The sequence below is a fragment of the Sinocyclocheilus grahami genome, unplaced genomic scaffold, assembly GCF_001515645.1.
Source record: "Sinocyclocheilus grahami isolate Dianchi unplaced genomic scaffold, SAMN03320097.WGS_v1.1 scaffold153.1, whole genome shotgun sequence".
Lineage (NCBI taxonomy): Eukaryota > Metazoa > Chordata > Actinopteri > Cypriniformes > Cyprinidae > Sinocyclocheilus > Sinocyclocheilus grahami.
This window is the reverse complement of record NW_015505332.1, coordinates 2,249,592-2,265,193: the sequence shown is the minus strand read 5'-3', so window position 1 is coordinate 2,265,193 and position 15,602 is coordinate 2,249,592. Positions and strand designations below refer to the sequence as shown.

Here is a 15,602-nt window from a genome sequence, read left to right as displayed (position 1 = left end):
TCATTTACAGAAGCTTTAGATTCGTCGTGACTGAAACCTTTTAAAATCATTCTTTCATATGATTTTCAACGTTGTGGAGTGAAGGTAAGTAACATTTGTTATTATTAACCAATTACATCGTCAATTAGGCCTACTAAACGGTAAATGAATTAATGAACACAATTCCTGTTATACTTGTTTACAGAGTATGAGGAAGTCACTGCCGGGAAAAATCAAAACTCCTCCTCCTTCAAAAAACCCCACAGAGAGTCGTGACATTTCCACTCATCTGATTCTGTGCTGAGCCTCACAAGGTGCCACACAAGGTGAGTTTAAGGTAACATGGTATTTCTTAAGTTTAATAACAATAATTTCATATACTTAAAAACAAACATAAAAAAGACCAGAACGTTAAAGATAATGAACAAACTGTCGTTAAACAGCCTGCACCACAACTTCCTGATATGAAACAGGACAGAGGGATTTTTTTTAATATAATCAAACATGCTATGTAGAATATTACATGTGCGTACTATCATAAAAAAAACCTGTTTTAAGTCTGTTTGAAGTGTTAAAGTTCTTTTTTTCCTCCTGATATTATGATATGTACTGGAAAACTGATCCTCCTGCAATAGTAATCCTTTGCTGTTCTTATTTCATGCTGTTAACAAACAGGTTTGGCCATTGTTATCTACTGTAAGGTTGAAGTCCATCACTTCCATCTGCAGCATGCCTCTGACAGTGTCTCGGGGTGAAGGACTGACCGTCATCAGTCCAGAGTGATTCTGCCAGCCCTTTTGCTCACTCTGGATAAGTACAGTTCTTGGAGAGAAGGGAGGGTTGTACCAATGATTCGCTCAGCAGTCCGGACTACCCTCTGTAGTCTTCTGAGGTCAGATTTGGTAGCTGAGCTGAACCAGACAGTTATAGAAGTGCAGAGGACAGATTCAATGATAGCAGAGTAGAACTGTTTCAGCAGCTCCTGTGGCAGGTTGAACTTCCTCAGCTGGCGAAGGAAGTACAACCTCTGCTGGGCCTTTTTCACAATGGAGTCAATTGTGGTGCCCAGGAACCTGAATGACACCACTGCAGTCACAGTGCTGTTCATGATGGTGAGTGGGGGAAGAGCAGGGGTGACAGACGTTAGAGCCACTGGCCTGTAGTCATTTAGTCCTGTAATTTTGGATTTCTTTGGGATGGGGTAATGGTGGAGCGTTTGAAGGACTTCGCACAGCTCCAGTGATCTGTTGAAGATCTGTGTGAAGATGGGGGCCAGCTGGTCAGCACAGGATTTCAGACAGGCTGGTGTCACACAATTTGGACCTGGTGCTTTTTTCCTTTTCTGCTTCCGGAGGACCTGGCACACCTCATCTTCACTGATTTGAAGTGCAGATGTGGGGGAGAGGGGGGTTGCAGGAGGTGTTAATGGTGTTTTTTCAAACCTGCAGTAGAACTCGTTCAGATCGTCTGCCAGTTGTTGATTCTCCACAGTGCTGGGGGATGGTGTCTTGTAGTTGGTGATCTCTTTCAGACCTTTCCACACTGATGCTGAGTCGCTGGAAGTGAACTGAGTCCTCCCCTTTTCAGAATAATTCCTTTTTGCCACTCTGATCTCCTTTTCCAGTGTGTATTTGGCCTGTTTATACAAGACATTGTCCCCCTTCCTGTAAGCATCTTCTTTGGCCTGACGGAGTTGTCTGAGTTTTGTAGTGAACCATGGTTTGTCATTGTTGTAGTCCACACTGACAGCAAAAATTTGATTGGTTGACTTGCAATGTCATTGTGCCAACTTGGTATATTCTTAACTATATTGTTCTCTTGTTCCATAGATTGTGCAGATGATAATTGGTGTCCTCAATATTGTGGCTGGGATTGTGCTTAAATGCCTCGCGGAGTGGTTTACCATGGAAAGAATAGCCCAGGGACCCTTTTGGCTCGGAAGTTTGGTAAGACTCAGGTCTCATTTTGATAATTTTTATGTTTATAAATCAGTTAATGTTGTGTTGTGCCTGTCAAAAAGTATAATTCTTTTGATATGTTCAAAATCAAAAGCACCTTTTTTTATTATAGTTCCTTGTAGTTGGAATTGTGTGCATTCTTACAGCGAAGTTCCCCTCTTCTTGTCTGGTAAGTGTCTTGATCTGAATCAAATGATTTGCGATGCGCGATCTGATTGGAGCGCTTTGAAACAGTGAATCATTTTGCGACGCAATGGTTTAACTGATTCGGAGTTTCAAAAAGCTTGGTTGGTACGGTGTTCTTTGCTCGCTTTCTCTATATAATTTATTAATTGTTTGAATAACCGTGGAAATGAAATCATTACAATTAATAGGCCTAACTTACAATGTTTTTATTAAATTTTGATCACGTTAAATACAGTTTCCGTCGTATTTAAAACATTTAATGGCATGTCACCTATTATCTAACCTGATCTCATGAAAGCGCGTATAAATAGTACGCCAAATAAAAACGAAAACTCGTGGTATTGATACGCAAAAATTGACTTTGGTGTGTATATGCTACGCAATGGGTAGGATTAGGGTTGTGGGGTAGATGTGTATCATATGTACACGAAAACTGCGTAATATATGCACGCCAAACACGTGCCTAGCATATACACGCCAAAGTCCATTTTTGCGTATCAATACCACGAGTTTTCGTTTTTATTTGGCGTACTATTTATATGCATTTTCATGAGACCGGGCTCTATTATCTGGTACTTGCCTATAAAGACGGGTAGTTGTGTCAGCCTCCGCCTAAAAGTTTTCAAAAGCACCCCCCCTATATATTTATATTTGTGTGTGTATATATGTCTGTCTGTATATATATATATATATATTCTTTGTGTTTCACAGCTGATAATCGGGATCATTTTAAATGTAGTCAGTGCTGGATTGGCTATCACAGCTGTTGTGCTGTATTCAGTGGACCTTGCTAATAGTCATACATATGAAAACTGTGAAAACGGGAGTTATCATCAATCACGCTATAATGGATATGGTTATAGTTACGAAACACCTTCCCCTGAAGATAATAGGAGAAAAGAGATGTGTTTGTTCTACAAGAATCTCATTGAGGTAATGATTATCTTTCTTTTCTTTAGATGATGTAAGACTAGCTACTGCATATCAAATCTTCTTCCAAACATGCTCACAGTTCAAGTTCTTTTACGAAAAGCAAAAAGTTGTCCATATGATGTGCTTTTTTCCAGGTTTTCTGAATAGGAATAGGAAAAACTTGAAAGGGAGCTGTTGTGTTTTATCGATTTACTGTAAATGTCTTACAGGCTTTATGGATGGTTTTCCTTTTTAGTAAGTTAACACTTTACTCTTTACCCACCCAGAATATCTTCAGAGGACTAGATATCATGATGATAGTGCTGTCGGTCCTTCAGCTCTGTGTGACCATCAGTTTCTGTGTTTTGACTGGGAAAGCTTTGTGCAAGAAGGATGAAGATGTAAAGGTACTGCATCATCAGCACTATTACATCAATCAGTCAGTCAAATCCACTGTGATCGTGAGAGAGTTTGAGAGAGCTGCTCTGTGTGTTCATGTTTGTTTGTGGTTTTGCAGTCGGTGGAGGATTCAGAACTTCACAAGCCGCTCCTGGAAGATGACACTCCTGGTGCTGTGTGACAAGATAAACACACAAAATAATCAGTTATTCTTTTTGCTTGTAATGCAATGGCATTTTGTGTCTCAATATTGTAGTGAAATGATTTAAAGCAGATTTCCTCCATTCGCAACACTGTTAAATTACATGTTTACTTACACTTGTTTTTTTTTTCCTTTTACAAAAGTGTCATCATTGATCTTTCTCTCTATACATGTAGATTAGTGAGTGTTAACTTTTATTGCCTTTTTAAATTGTGTTGTAACCTTTAGGACTGCCTGTTTAAAAATAAATCACTGCAGCACTTTGGCATCAACCCTTTTCATGTTTTACATTTTTTACAGCTTCTCTACTAAGGGGAAGTCGTGGCCTAATGGTTAGAGAGTCAGACTCATAACCCAAAAGGTTGTGGGTTCGAGTCTCGTACTGGCAGGGATTGTAGGTGGGGGGAGTGAATGTACAGCGCTCTCTTCCACCTTCAATACCACGACAAGGTGCCCTTGAGCAAGGCACCGAATCCCCAACTGCTCCCCGGGCGCCGCAGCATAAATGGCTGCCCACTGCTCCGGGTGTGTGTTCACGGTTTGTGTGTGTTCACTGCTGTGTGTGTGCACTTTGGATGGGTAAATGCAGAGCACTAATTCTGAGTATGGGTCACCATACTTGGCCACATGTCACTTCACTAAGTCTTCCTTTTGTACAACAACTACTATATATCCATACATATATACATATACATACAGTGGTGGCCAAAATTATTGGAACACTTTGCAGGTAGGTTTCTTGAAGCGTCTTGGAGACGTTGCCACTGTTCTTCTGGATTGAGTCTGTCACAGTTTGTTCTGTTTCTTCATGTCATTCCAGACAGACTGGATGATGATCAGATCAGATCTCTGTGTGGAGCACTGGCTGTTGTCAGACTAAAATCTCACTGGATTATGACTAATGGATAACTAATGGCAAAATGAATGTTTGGAAATGTAAACTGATATTTCCTACTGACACACTACAGCAAAAGATAGAAATAACTGACTTAAAACCATTTTTTAGCAGGTGAAAATACTAGTGTTCTAATCATTTTGGCCACTACTGTATTATTGCTTAGAAAACGACACTAATACTCCTCATAATTTAGCCAGCTGTGCCAATTTACGTTTCGCATTTGTTGCATTTGTAGACAAGGCATACTTATTTATATAAATATTATAGTGCTTTACAGAAAAATGAATTTAGAAAAGAAACAAAATATATGAATCATAAAAAGATCCATAAAAAATGTCAAGAATTGAATCCATTAGTTAGTTGTAAATGTAAGACCTTTTTATTCTGTATTGTTTAATATTTGTTAATATCAGCAGTGTTTATTATGTCTTCAGTTTCAACCTGACTATAGACTCGGGTTCTTTAAATTTCAAGAGGAACTAAAGGGAAACATGATATGGACAGGAACAAAACAGCTCCACCTTCAACAGATCAGGATCAGATCAGAGTCAGCCTTCAGTCTGCACTCTAACTTACATACAGTATACACACAAGGTGTGTCTGAGTTTACTGTGTTTCTTAAGATCTGTAAAATTCACATGCTATTAAAAAGTAAGAACAATGTAAAAGGTGTGACTTGATTATCAATGACTACTTTTTAGCAAGCACACATCAGCCTTCACTTCTTAAAGAAACGTTGATGCAGTCAATGAGAAAACTACAGTCAGCATTGCTGTTTAATAATCACAAATGTTGTAGAACTTGTTTGTGAAGGAGAACAAAATGTTAGGAATTTACATAAAAATCTTTTGGGATTTGTGTTTTTCTGATGCATGAGCCTTATCTTGTCTTTATCTTGTGAGAAGTCTGAAGTCCATCACTCCCGTCTGCAGCATGTCTCTGACAGTGTCTCATAATGAGGGGTTGACGTCATAAATATGAAAATATATGAAAGAGAAAGAGAAGCTGACACACATCCACACAGCTCTTGGAGTGAATCAGATATTAATCGCAAAATTGCAAAAAAAAACGTTTTTTTATTTTCAGGCCTGATTTTAGAATGCTTTGGATAGGTTTGATTTGAGCATTAAAAAAGGTCAGATTTAAGATGTTTAAATATTTTTCACAATTAGGTTATGATGCACAATGTATTAAAATGTTTTTGAAACACCTATGTGCTGAAAACATGACATGCAATTTATGGATTTGGATCCTCAAAAATGATTAGAACTAAGCTGTAACTTTTCCAGTTTTTAGTTGCAAATGTTAATACAAGAACATTAAATTAACACAAACAATGCACTGAAACTTTTCATGGTTGTGGCCACTTAGCGGGTTAATTTTATATGACTAAAATAAGATATTTTGTATACATTGCAAAAAATTGGAAGCCTGTCATGATCAAGTGAAAAATGTTATCTCAAGCTGTCATTGTAGTAGCTGTGTACATTCTTAATTTTATATCTTGACATTTTTAAGATTACTGACAGCTGGTGGCAACAATGTATTTTTCTCTTGTTCCATAGATTGTGCAAATTATAATTAGTGTCATCAGTATTGCGGTGGAGAATTTGTTTGCATATAGCTTAAGTTCTAGTCTGTATACCTATATAATGATGATAGCTCTGTCGGTCCTTCAGCTCTGTGTGACCATCAGTTTCTGTGTTTTGACTGGGAAAGCTTTGTGCAAAAAGGATGAAAATGCAAAGGTAGTGTATCATCAGCACTATTACAACAATCAGTCAGTCAAAATCAGAGAGCTGTTGTGTGTTCATGTTTGTTTGTGGTTTTCCACACGGTGGAGGATCTAGAACTTAAGCTGCATGATAAGATGATCACAAATAATCAAAGTTATTTGTTTTGCTTGTAACAGAATGACATTTTGTCTCTCAATATTGTAGTAAAATCATTTAAAGCAGGTCTCCTTCCATCTGCAACACTGAAAGGGCCAGATTTACTAAACAGGAAAGTTCTGCGGATGATCAACTGATAATGTAATAATGCGCAAAATTAATGATCATAGATGCACTCAGAGCATTTCCATAATGACCAATGCAAAAAAGCAGTGCAAATTAGCCTATAGGGTCGCAAACAAGCAGAGCCTATGATAATAACAACAACACAGGCGCAAAATGGGTAAAGATTTAATAAATAATAAATTGATAAAAATAATCAACAATTTACAGAAGCTATATTTCAGATTTGCCCTGAAACCCTTTAAAAATCTTTCTTTTGTATGATTCTCAACATTGTGGAGTGAAGGTAAGTAGCCTAACATTTAATATGATTAACAACCTTGCTTAATATTATTACTATACATGAATTGAATCATGAACAACATTCCTGTTATACTTGTTTACAGACTTAAGGAAGTCACTGCCAGGAAATCAAAACTCCACCTTCAACAACAAAAAAAAGAATATTGTGCCGTCTTCACTCATCTGGACTGAGACTCATAGACGTGCCACACAAGGTGAGTTTAAGTTAACACAGTGTTTCTTAAGATTGTTAACAAATAATTTAATGAATAATTTAATGAACAAAACAAAAATAAAAAGCACAAGAATGGTAAGGATAATGAACAAATAAATTGTGGTTAAACTGCCTTCATCACCTCAACTGTTTCCTCCTACAAAAACTTTTATGTAGGCAGGAAAACTTAACTCAGCAAAGCTGTTTTGATAATCAAATATATTAATATTGTGTGTAACATTTAATTTATATTCTATCATAAAAGTAAAAGAAAGCAACATTGAGTCCATTTAATCTGTTAAAGTTCTTTTTCTCTCTCTTCAATATATGAATATGAACATAAAATCTGATTCTCCTGCAATGGTAATCATTTGCTGTTCTTCTTGTTTCTTGCAGTCTAGAAGGTTTGGCTATTGTTACCTACATCTGGTCAGCGCTGCAGCATGCCTCTGACAGTGTCTCGGGGTGAAGGACTGACCGTCATCACCATCACCTCAAACCCAAAGAGCAAATGGCCCGTACTGTGTCAGATTCTGGGTTTTCTCTGCTACAGTCCAGTGTGTTCTGTATCTCAGGGTATGAAAGGGAAGCTGAAGGATGTCCACACAGCTCTTGGAGTGAGTTTGACATTTACATTAATTCCAAAATACCTTTCTGATATGTTCAGGTCTTGTGATTTTCGCATACTTATTTTTTTTTGACAGAACTTAGTAAACATTCCATGTAAGATGCTTACGACGTTTTTACGTTTCTTAATGTTGCCATTTCCAGGAGCAGGATTGGAGACCCCTAAGTTAGATTATGTTAGGACAATGTTTTAAAAACATTTTTAAAACACCTATGGAGCCCCTAAAGAAGAGGTGCCCAAACTCGGTCCTGGAGGGCCGGTTTCCTGCAGAGTTTAGCTCTAACTTGCCTCAACACACCTGCCTTCAAGTTTCTAGTATGCCTAGTAAGAGCTTGATTAGCTGGTTCAGGTGTTTAATTGGGGTTGGAGCTAAACTCTTCAGGACATCGGCCCTCCAGGACTGAGTTTGGGCACCCCTGCCCTAAAGGGACATGGTTTTGGTAAAATGGGAAAAATTATATTTCAACACTTTTGCATTCATTTGCTAAACTGTTGATTTTCACTAAGAAACTCTGCATTTGCTCACCAAACTTTTGCATTTACCCAAGAAACTTGCATTGTTTCCACCACACGATTAAAATAAAATAATAATAAAACAAGGTAAAAAGTGACTGTTTATCTCACAATTTAAGGTTTTTTCTCTCAATTCTAAATTTATATCACATAGTTTAGACATTTTAGTTTACTTTTTAGTTTTTAGTAAAAAATATATATATATATTTTTAAATTCTGAATTGTGAGATAAAAGTCACAATTATCTTCTCTTTTTTTATGTTAAAAACATAATGCAAGATATAACCCGCACAATTCTGAGAAGAAAAGTCCAAACTACCTCACAATTGTGAGGAAATATGTCTTGTAAGAATTGTAAGAGAAATTTGGCAATTAATTATTTTAGTTTTTTTATTTTGTTGCATAAACAAAAACAAAAAAAGTCAGAATTGACGTAGAACCTTGGAATTGTAAGAAAGTCAGAAATCAGAAAGTCAGAGTTCATTCAGAATTTTTTCCTCAGGATTGTGAGAAAACAAATTCCAAATTGTGATGGAAAGAACATGAAGTGAGAGGAAAAACTGTATTTCACTGGATTTGTAAGCAAACACAAAGTATCTTGGGGGAATATAAAACCTTTGTGAGAGATCGCAAAATTATTGAAATGTAATGTTTCTTCCTATCTCATATTTCCCCCCCCAGTAACTATGTCCCCTTAAGGGCTCTGTAACATTATGTGCAGTTTTTGGATTAGTTCAAATTATTAATTTTGGAAAATGTACATTTTAGTTGCAATTTTTTTAGTTTATGCAACTAAATGTAATTTATTAAAACAATATGAAACTTTTTGGAAACATTGTGCAAATACTGATTTATACTATTAAAAATGTTTGCTTGTCCACACTTACAGCAGAAATTTGATTGGTTGACTTGCAATGTCATTGTACCAACTTGGTATTTTCTTAATTTGTTTTATTGTTCCATAGATTGTGCAGATGATAATTGGTGTCCTCAATATTGCTGTAGGGATTGTGTTTACATGCCTTGGGTCGTGGTTTATCATGTATAGAACAGCCTTTGGACCCTTTTGGATTGGTAGTGTGGTACGACAAGTCTAATTTTGATCATTTTTATGTTTATAAAGTTGTGCATTGCCTGTCAAAAAGTACTGATATGTTCAAAATCAAAAGCTTTTTTTTTATTACTATTATAGTTCCTTGTAGTTGGAATCATGTGTATTCTCTCAGCAAAGTTTCCCACTTCTTGTCTGGTAAGTGTCTATCAAAGGCATTTGTGTTTTTGACAGTTCTAGTTTTGCTGGTTTACTATATATTTGTATGTGTGCGTGTGTGTATGTATACGTTAGTATGTGTATATATATATATATATATATATATATTGTTTGTGTTTCACAGCTGACCACTGGGATCATTCTGAATTTAGTCAGTGCTGGATTGGCTATCGCAGCTGTTGTGCTGTATTCAGTGGACCTTGCTAATGATCATACATATGAAAACTGTGAAACCAGCAGTTACTATTATTCACATTATGATGGCTATGGTTATGGTTATGGTAATAAAACGCCTTCCCCTGAAAATAGTAAGAGGAGAGAGGAGTGTCTGTACTACAAGAATCTCATTGAGGTAATGATTATCTTTCTTTTCTTTAGATGATGTAAGACTAGCTACAGCATATCAAATCTTCCAAACATACCCACAGTTCAAATTCTTTTACAAAAAGCACCATAAAAAGTCGTGGTAACACTTTCTATGAAGCCCATATTTATAACACATTATAAGGGTATTCTTAAGGCATTATAATGAATGCATAATGCATTATAAAAACCCTTATAATATGTTATATCATCTTATGAATATTCATAAGAACAGTTTTAATATTTTATAATATTTACTTATTTGTGGTTATAGCTTTTACGAGTATGATGATTTATAACACACAGTGAACATGTTGTATATATTTCTCATAGTCCACACCTAACCACTTACAAGATGTAGTAAGATACTGTGCAGATCTTAAATAAACAATGCCAAGATATATAGCCCATTATAAATGTAAAACGTCACTGCTGGTCCTGCATGACACAGATAAATATAAACACACAAAATAATCAAACTTACTCTTTGTGCTTATAGTGCAATGGCATTTTGTGTCTCAATATTGTAATGAAATGATTTAAAGCAGATCTCCTCCATCTGTTAAATTACGGTACATGTTTACTTACACTTGTTTTTTCCTTTTACAAAAGTGTCATCATTGATCTTTCTCTCTATACATGTAGATTAGTGGGTGTTACCTTTTTTAATTTTGTTGTAATCTTTGGGGCTGCTTATTTAAAAATAAATCACTGCAGCACTTTGGCATCAACCCTTTTCATGTTTTAAATTTTTTACAGCTTCTCTACTAAGTCTTCCTTTTGTACAACAATGAAAAACTAAAACTAATATAAATATATACATTATGCATACAGTTACCAACTGGTTGCAAATGAAGTTGAAACAGGTTCTAATCGCAGCAGTTTTCAATATATATTAAACACAAACACATAACATACTGTATATCCCTGATATACATGTCAAACACACCACCTTCACTAAAAAGTCATAGACTTGTGATGTGAAGAAGATTAATTAATTTCATTACTTTTATAGTCTGAAAAGGCCGTTCAAGAAAAGCTCGATGGGATAGGATACACAATGCTGGATCCTCTAGCATATGTCAGGAGAAAATTTTTATTTTGATAGTACAATGGCCACAAAATGAAAGTCAACTTCAGTTTTTATTTGGGGATGAATTGCCTTTAATGACGTTTAGAAAAACAACAACACAATTTAATATATTATTATTCTTGTAGTTAAATTTAATGCAGCTGTTGAGACCCCTATCAATCCCTTGAGTGGCCCTCTGCAAATCTATGGTATAGTCCTATCAGAGCAGCCTCGGAAAACACACAATAAAGTCACAATAGCAATATTTCTTATATGTATTGCTAGGAGACCTGCGCCGTAGCTTCTATGTGTTGGTCTACTTGTTGTTCTGCTAGGTGGCCAGATAAGTGTATGAATACTTATGCAACAGAATCATTTCAGTTTTCTATTTCTAATAAGTTTGCAAAGTTGTTACAAACCTGTTTTTTGCTTTGTCATTATGGTGTATGAGTGTAGATTGATGTGGGGGAAAAAAGTTATTATTAAAGCAGTTTAACATAAGGCTGCAACATAAAATGTGACAAAAATTATGAATACTTTCACAAGGCACTGTAAATATTGTACATAGTGCTTTACAGAAAAATGAATTTAGAAAAAATTGTAATCATAAAAAGATCCATAAAAATGTCAATAAAAATAAGTAAAAATGTAATACAAGAATACATTAGTTAGTTGTAAATGCAAGACGTTTTTATGCTGTATTGTTTAATATTTGTTAATATCAGCAGTGTTTATTATGTCTTCAGTTTCAACTTGACTATAGACTCGGGTTCTTTAAATTTCAAGAGGAACTAAAGGGAAACATGATATGGACAGGAACAAAACAGCTCCACCTTCAACAGATCAGGATCAGATCAGAGTCAGCCTTCAGTCTGCACTCTAACTTACATACAGTATACACACAAGATGTGTCTGAGTTTACTGTGTTTCTTAAGATCTGTAAAATTCACATGCTATTAAAAAGTAAGAACAATGTAAAAGGTGTGACTTGATTATCAATGACTACTTTTTAGCAAGCACACATCAGCCTTCACTTCTTAAAGAAACGTTGATGCAGTCAATGAGAAATCTACAGTCAGCATTGCTGTTTAATAATCACAAATGTTCTAGAACTTGTTTGTGAAGGAGAACAAAATGTTAGGAATTTACATAAAAATCTTTTGGGATTTGTGTTTTTCTGATGCATGAGCCTTATCTTGTCTTTATCTTGTGGGAAGTCTGAAGTCCATCACTCCCGTCTGCAGCATGTCTCTGACAGTGTCTCAGGGTGAGGGTTTGACCGTCCTCACCATCATCTCAAACCCAAAGAGCAAATGGCCCGCACTGTGTCAGATTCTGGGTTCTCTGTGCTGCAGTCCAGTGTCTTCTGTATCCCATATGAAAGGAAAATGAAGCATGTTCACACAGACATGGGTAACATACATTTTTTTCAGGCCTTCTGATTTTAGAATACTTTAGACCGATTTAATTTGAACATTAAAAAAAGATACGATTTAAGATGCTTAAAATATTTTTCATAATTAGGTTATGATGCAGTGCAATGTATTAAAATGTTTTTTTTAAAAACCTAATGTGCTGAGAACATGACATGCAATTTATGTATTTGAATCCTCAAAAATGATCAGTACTAAGCTGCAATTTTTAGTTCCATTGTTTAGTTGCAAATGTTTATACAAGCAAATTAATTTATTACAAACAATGCACTGAAACTTGTCATTGACTTAGTGGGAGCATATACAGGCTAAACAAGAGCGGTGCAAGAATTGAGCCTTGTGGGACTCCACATGTCATGGACGTCCACTAGACTTATGCTCTCCTATACTCACATAATAACCTCTCCCTTCTAAGTATGACCTGAACCATCCCAGAAAGCCCGACCCAGTTTTCCAGTCTCTCTAGAAGTATGTTATCATTGACAGTGACAAAAGCAGCATTAAGATGCATTAGTACCAGCACTGATATTTTGCCAGAATCAGAATTTAAGCGAATATCATTTATTATCTTAATGAGCGCTGTCTCTGTGCTGTGATGAGGTTGGAAACCAGATTGAAAATTGTCCAGGTATCCATTTGAGTTTAAGTAGTTGTTCAGCTGATTAAAAACTACCTTTTCAATAATCTTGCCTATAAAAGGAAGATTTGATATTGGTATATAATTGAAGAAAATAAAGTATTTGGAATGGCCCGGTCAGTCACCAGACTTAAACCCAACAGAGCATTTGTGGACAAAACTGATAATCAAGATTCAGAAGAAGTTTAAAGTTTGTTCATACAAAACTGCCGGGAAAATTCAAAAATCTGCCTTAAAAATAAAAAGAGCACCCACAGAGAGTCATGCCATCGTCATCTGTGCTGAGACTCAAAGACGTGCCACACAAGGTGAGTTTAAGTTAACACAGTGTTTCCTAAGAATATTAACAATAGCCTATTATATTGAACTTAAAACAAAAATAAAAAAGACAAGAATGTTAAAGACAATGAACAAACTGTGGTTAAACAGCTTGCACCACAACTTCCTTATACAAAATATAATAATGCAGGTGGATTTTTACACAGACTCTACAATGTAAAGGCTACAAAACTTAGGTCAGAAGTGCTGTTTTTGCAATCAGACATATTTATACTGTGCAGAATATTTAATTTACATAGCCCATTCATTTTTTTAATGATTTGAGTTAATTTTTTCTCTCCATGATATGATTCTCCTTCAGTGGTAATCATTTCTTGTTTCAGGCAGTTAACAAGAGATTTGGCCATTGTTTCCTACCACATCTATTCAGTGCTGCAGCATGCCTCTGACAGTGTCTCGGGGTGAAGGACTGACCGTCATCAGCGTCACCTCAAACCCAAAGAGCAAATGGCCCGTACTGTGTCAGATTCTGGGTTTTCTCTGCTACAGTCCAGAGAATAATAATAATCATGCTGAATACTGTGAAGGCTACAAACTGTTGTGTTTTCTTGATGTAAATCTCTTACAGACTTGATTTTCCTTTTAATAAACTGACATTCTTATCTTTAACCACCAGTAGATTTTCTTTAAAGGACTATATATAATGATGATAGCACTGTTGGTCCTTCAGCTCTGTGTGACGATCATTTTCTGTGTTTTGACTGGGAAAGCTTTGTGCAAAGAAGGATGAAGATGTAAAGGTACTGCATCATCAGCACTATTACAACAATCAGTCAGTCAAATCCACTGTGATCATGAAAGAGACTAGGCCTCCGCTCACTCAAGACCATGGTGTCTGACGCTTTTTCGTTGTGAAAAGGAAACTAGACAAACTTTGTTTGGCCTTCTAAAAGAGGACACGACTAGAAATCAGTGGTTAAGTTGTATTTACAACACTGTTCCAGAACACTTCAACCCAAATATTCAGATGTGTGCAGCACATTTTATGGAGGACTGTTTCCTGATCCTGGGAGAGTAGACTACATGCCGGCTGTTCTGACTCACAGACTGTAAGTATGTTTTTTATATTTAAAGAATTTGCCACTGACGATTCAAACGCGAGTTTTTTGGGCAGTGTAGAGTAGTACTTGTTGTTTGTCATTTCTCCAATCATAAATGCAGACATGGTTTTATGTTACGCTCCGGCCGGACAGGGCATAACAGTATGGTAGGGGTGTAATATTTCCGTCACAAGCTTGAGGTATTCGGCCAATCACAACGCACTGGATAGCTGGCCAATCAGAGCACACCTCGCTTTTCAGAACGATGAGAAAAAATCGACGCGTTTCAGAAAGGCGGGGCATAGAGAAACAATAATGTACAGTATGTGTAAAATAATGTGTTTTTTGAAACTTAAACCGCATAAACAAATTTCATTACACCAAATACACAAAATAATGTTCTTTTTAGCAGCATCATATGACCCCTTTAAGGGATGGGTGGTAACCCTACTTACAGATTAAGGGGCGGAAATATTATAATGAGATCTCTTTTCAACGTCACCAAGGGAGTGAAATTAGACGTTCATTTTCTCAGACGCTTGCAGAAAAAGGCTTGCCAAAACAAAGTTACTGGGTTAATCTTTTTCACGTTTCCTTGGTTGGTAGATGCACCGGGGACCTGATTATAGCACTTAAAACCTGGAAAAGTCAGATTTTCATGATATATCACTTTAAGATAAAACCGTTGCTTCCAGCTAAAATTATTACTTGAAAACTGAATGCTTGTTTTACTGGCTAAACATGTTCCTAAATGTAGGAATTTTAAATTTTTGTAACAGATTAAATTTCTTACACTAAACCACAAAAAACAAACAATCAAAAGTCCAAAATTTTGCCTAGAAAGTAGAAGCAATTCATTAAATATATTAGACCTATTAGAAACATTTAATGTAGACTACACTCCTCACAATTCAACCAACCAGAACGCCAACTTGTGTATGAAGTTACTGCATGCAAAGTAAAACATGAAGTGTTTATTATGTCTTCAGTTACATCCTGACTATAGACTCGGGTTCTTTACATTTCAAGAGGAACTAAAGGGAAACATGCAGATTCACTGACAGGAACAAAACAGCTCCACCTTCAACAGATCAGGATCAGATCAGAGTCAGCCTTCAGTCTGCACTCTAACTTACACACAGTCAATTACTCATAAGGTAAGTCTGAGTTTACTGTGTTTCTTAAGATCTTGAAAAATTCACTTTCTTTAAAAAAAAAAGTATGAACAGTGTAAAAGGTAACAGTGTGACAAATCTCAACAA

General features: G+C 36.1%; 2 protein-coding genes across 3 annotated transcripts in view; both read left to right on the top strand.

Moving 5' to 3' along the window:
- The first annotated feature begins 1,814 nt into the window (after nucleotides 1-1,814).
- Nucleotides 1,815-10,312, top strand: LOC107592470 (transmembrane protein 176A-like). 2 transcript variants are annotated; one of them, XM_016282001.1, is made up of 6 exons: nucleotides 1,815-1,925; nucleotides 2,050-2,106; nucleotides 2,835-3,056; nucleotides 3,323-3,442; nucleotides 3,553-3,619; nucleotides 10,277-10,312. In XM_016282001.1, the coding sequence occupies exons 1-5, from the start codon at nucleotides 1,818-1,820 to the stop codon at nucleotides 3,613-3,615; spliced, it is 570 nt and encodes a 189-aa protein (XP_016137487.1). In that variant the 5' UTR covers nucleotides 1,815-1,817; the 3' UTR covers nucleotides 3,616-3,619; nucleotides 10,277-10,312. The 2 variants fall into 2 exon arrangements, with proteins under 2 accessions (XP_016137487.1, XP_016137486.1); XM_016282000.1 differs by lacking the exon at nucleotides 10,277-10,312 and having other exon boundaries at nucleotides 3,553-3,846.
- Nucleotides 6,980-15,602, top strand: part of LOC107592466 (transmembrane protein 176A-like) — a 15,109-nt gene continuing 6,486 nt past the window's right edge. Inside the window, exons 1-5 of the mRNA XM_016281990.1 lie at nucleotides 6,980-7,046; nucleotides 7,442-7,662; nucleotides 9,152-9,268; nucleotides 9,379-9,435; nucleotides 9,581-9,808. Coding sequence (XP_016137476.1) covers nucleotides 7,489-7,662; nucleotides 9,152-9,268; nucleotides 9,379-9,435; nucleotides 9,581-9,808 — 576 coding nt within the window. The 5' untranslated portion in view covers nucleotides 6,980-7,046; nucleotides 7,442-7,488. The remainder of the gene's footprint in view (nucleotides 7,047-7,441; nucleotides 7,663-9,151; nucleotides 9,269-9,378; nucleotides 9,436-9,580; nucleotides 9,809-15,602) is intronic.

What these genes read in the sequence shown, in the direction of transcription:
- LOC107592470 (XM_016282001.1), top strand. Translation starts at nt 1,818, where the DNA reads ATGATAATTGGTGTCCTCAATATTGTGGCTGGGATTGTGCTTAAATGC. An exon ending in AGTTCCCCTCTTCTTGTCTG is followed by an intron (nt 2,107 to 2,834) that starts GTAAGTGTCTTG and finishes TGTGTTTCACAG; the next exon opens with CTGATAATCGGGATCATTTT. An exon ending in TCTACAAGAATCTCATTGAG is followed by an intron (nt 3,057 to 3,322) that starts GTAATGATTATC and finishes TTACCCACCCAG; the next exon opens with AATATCTTCAGAGGACTAGA.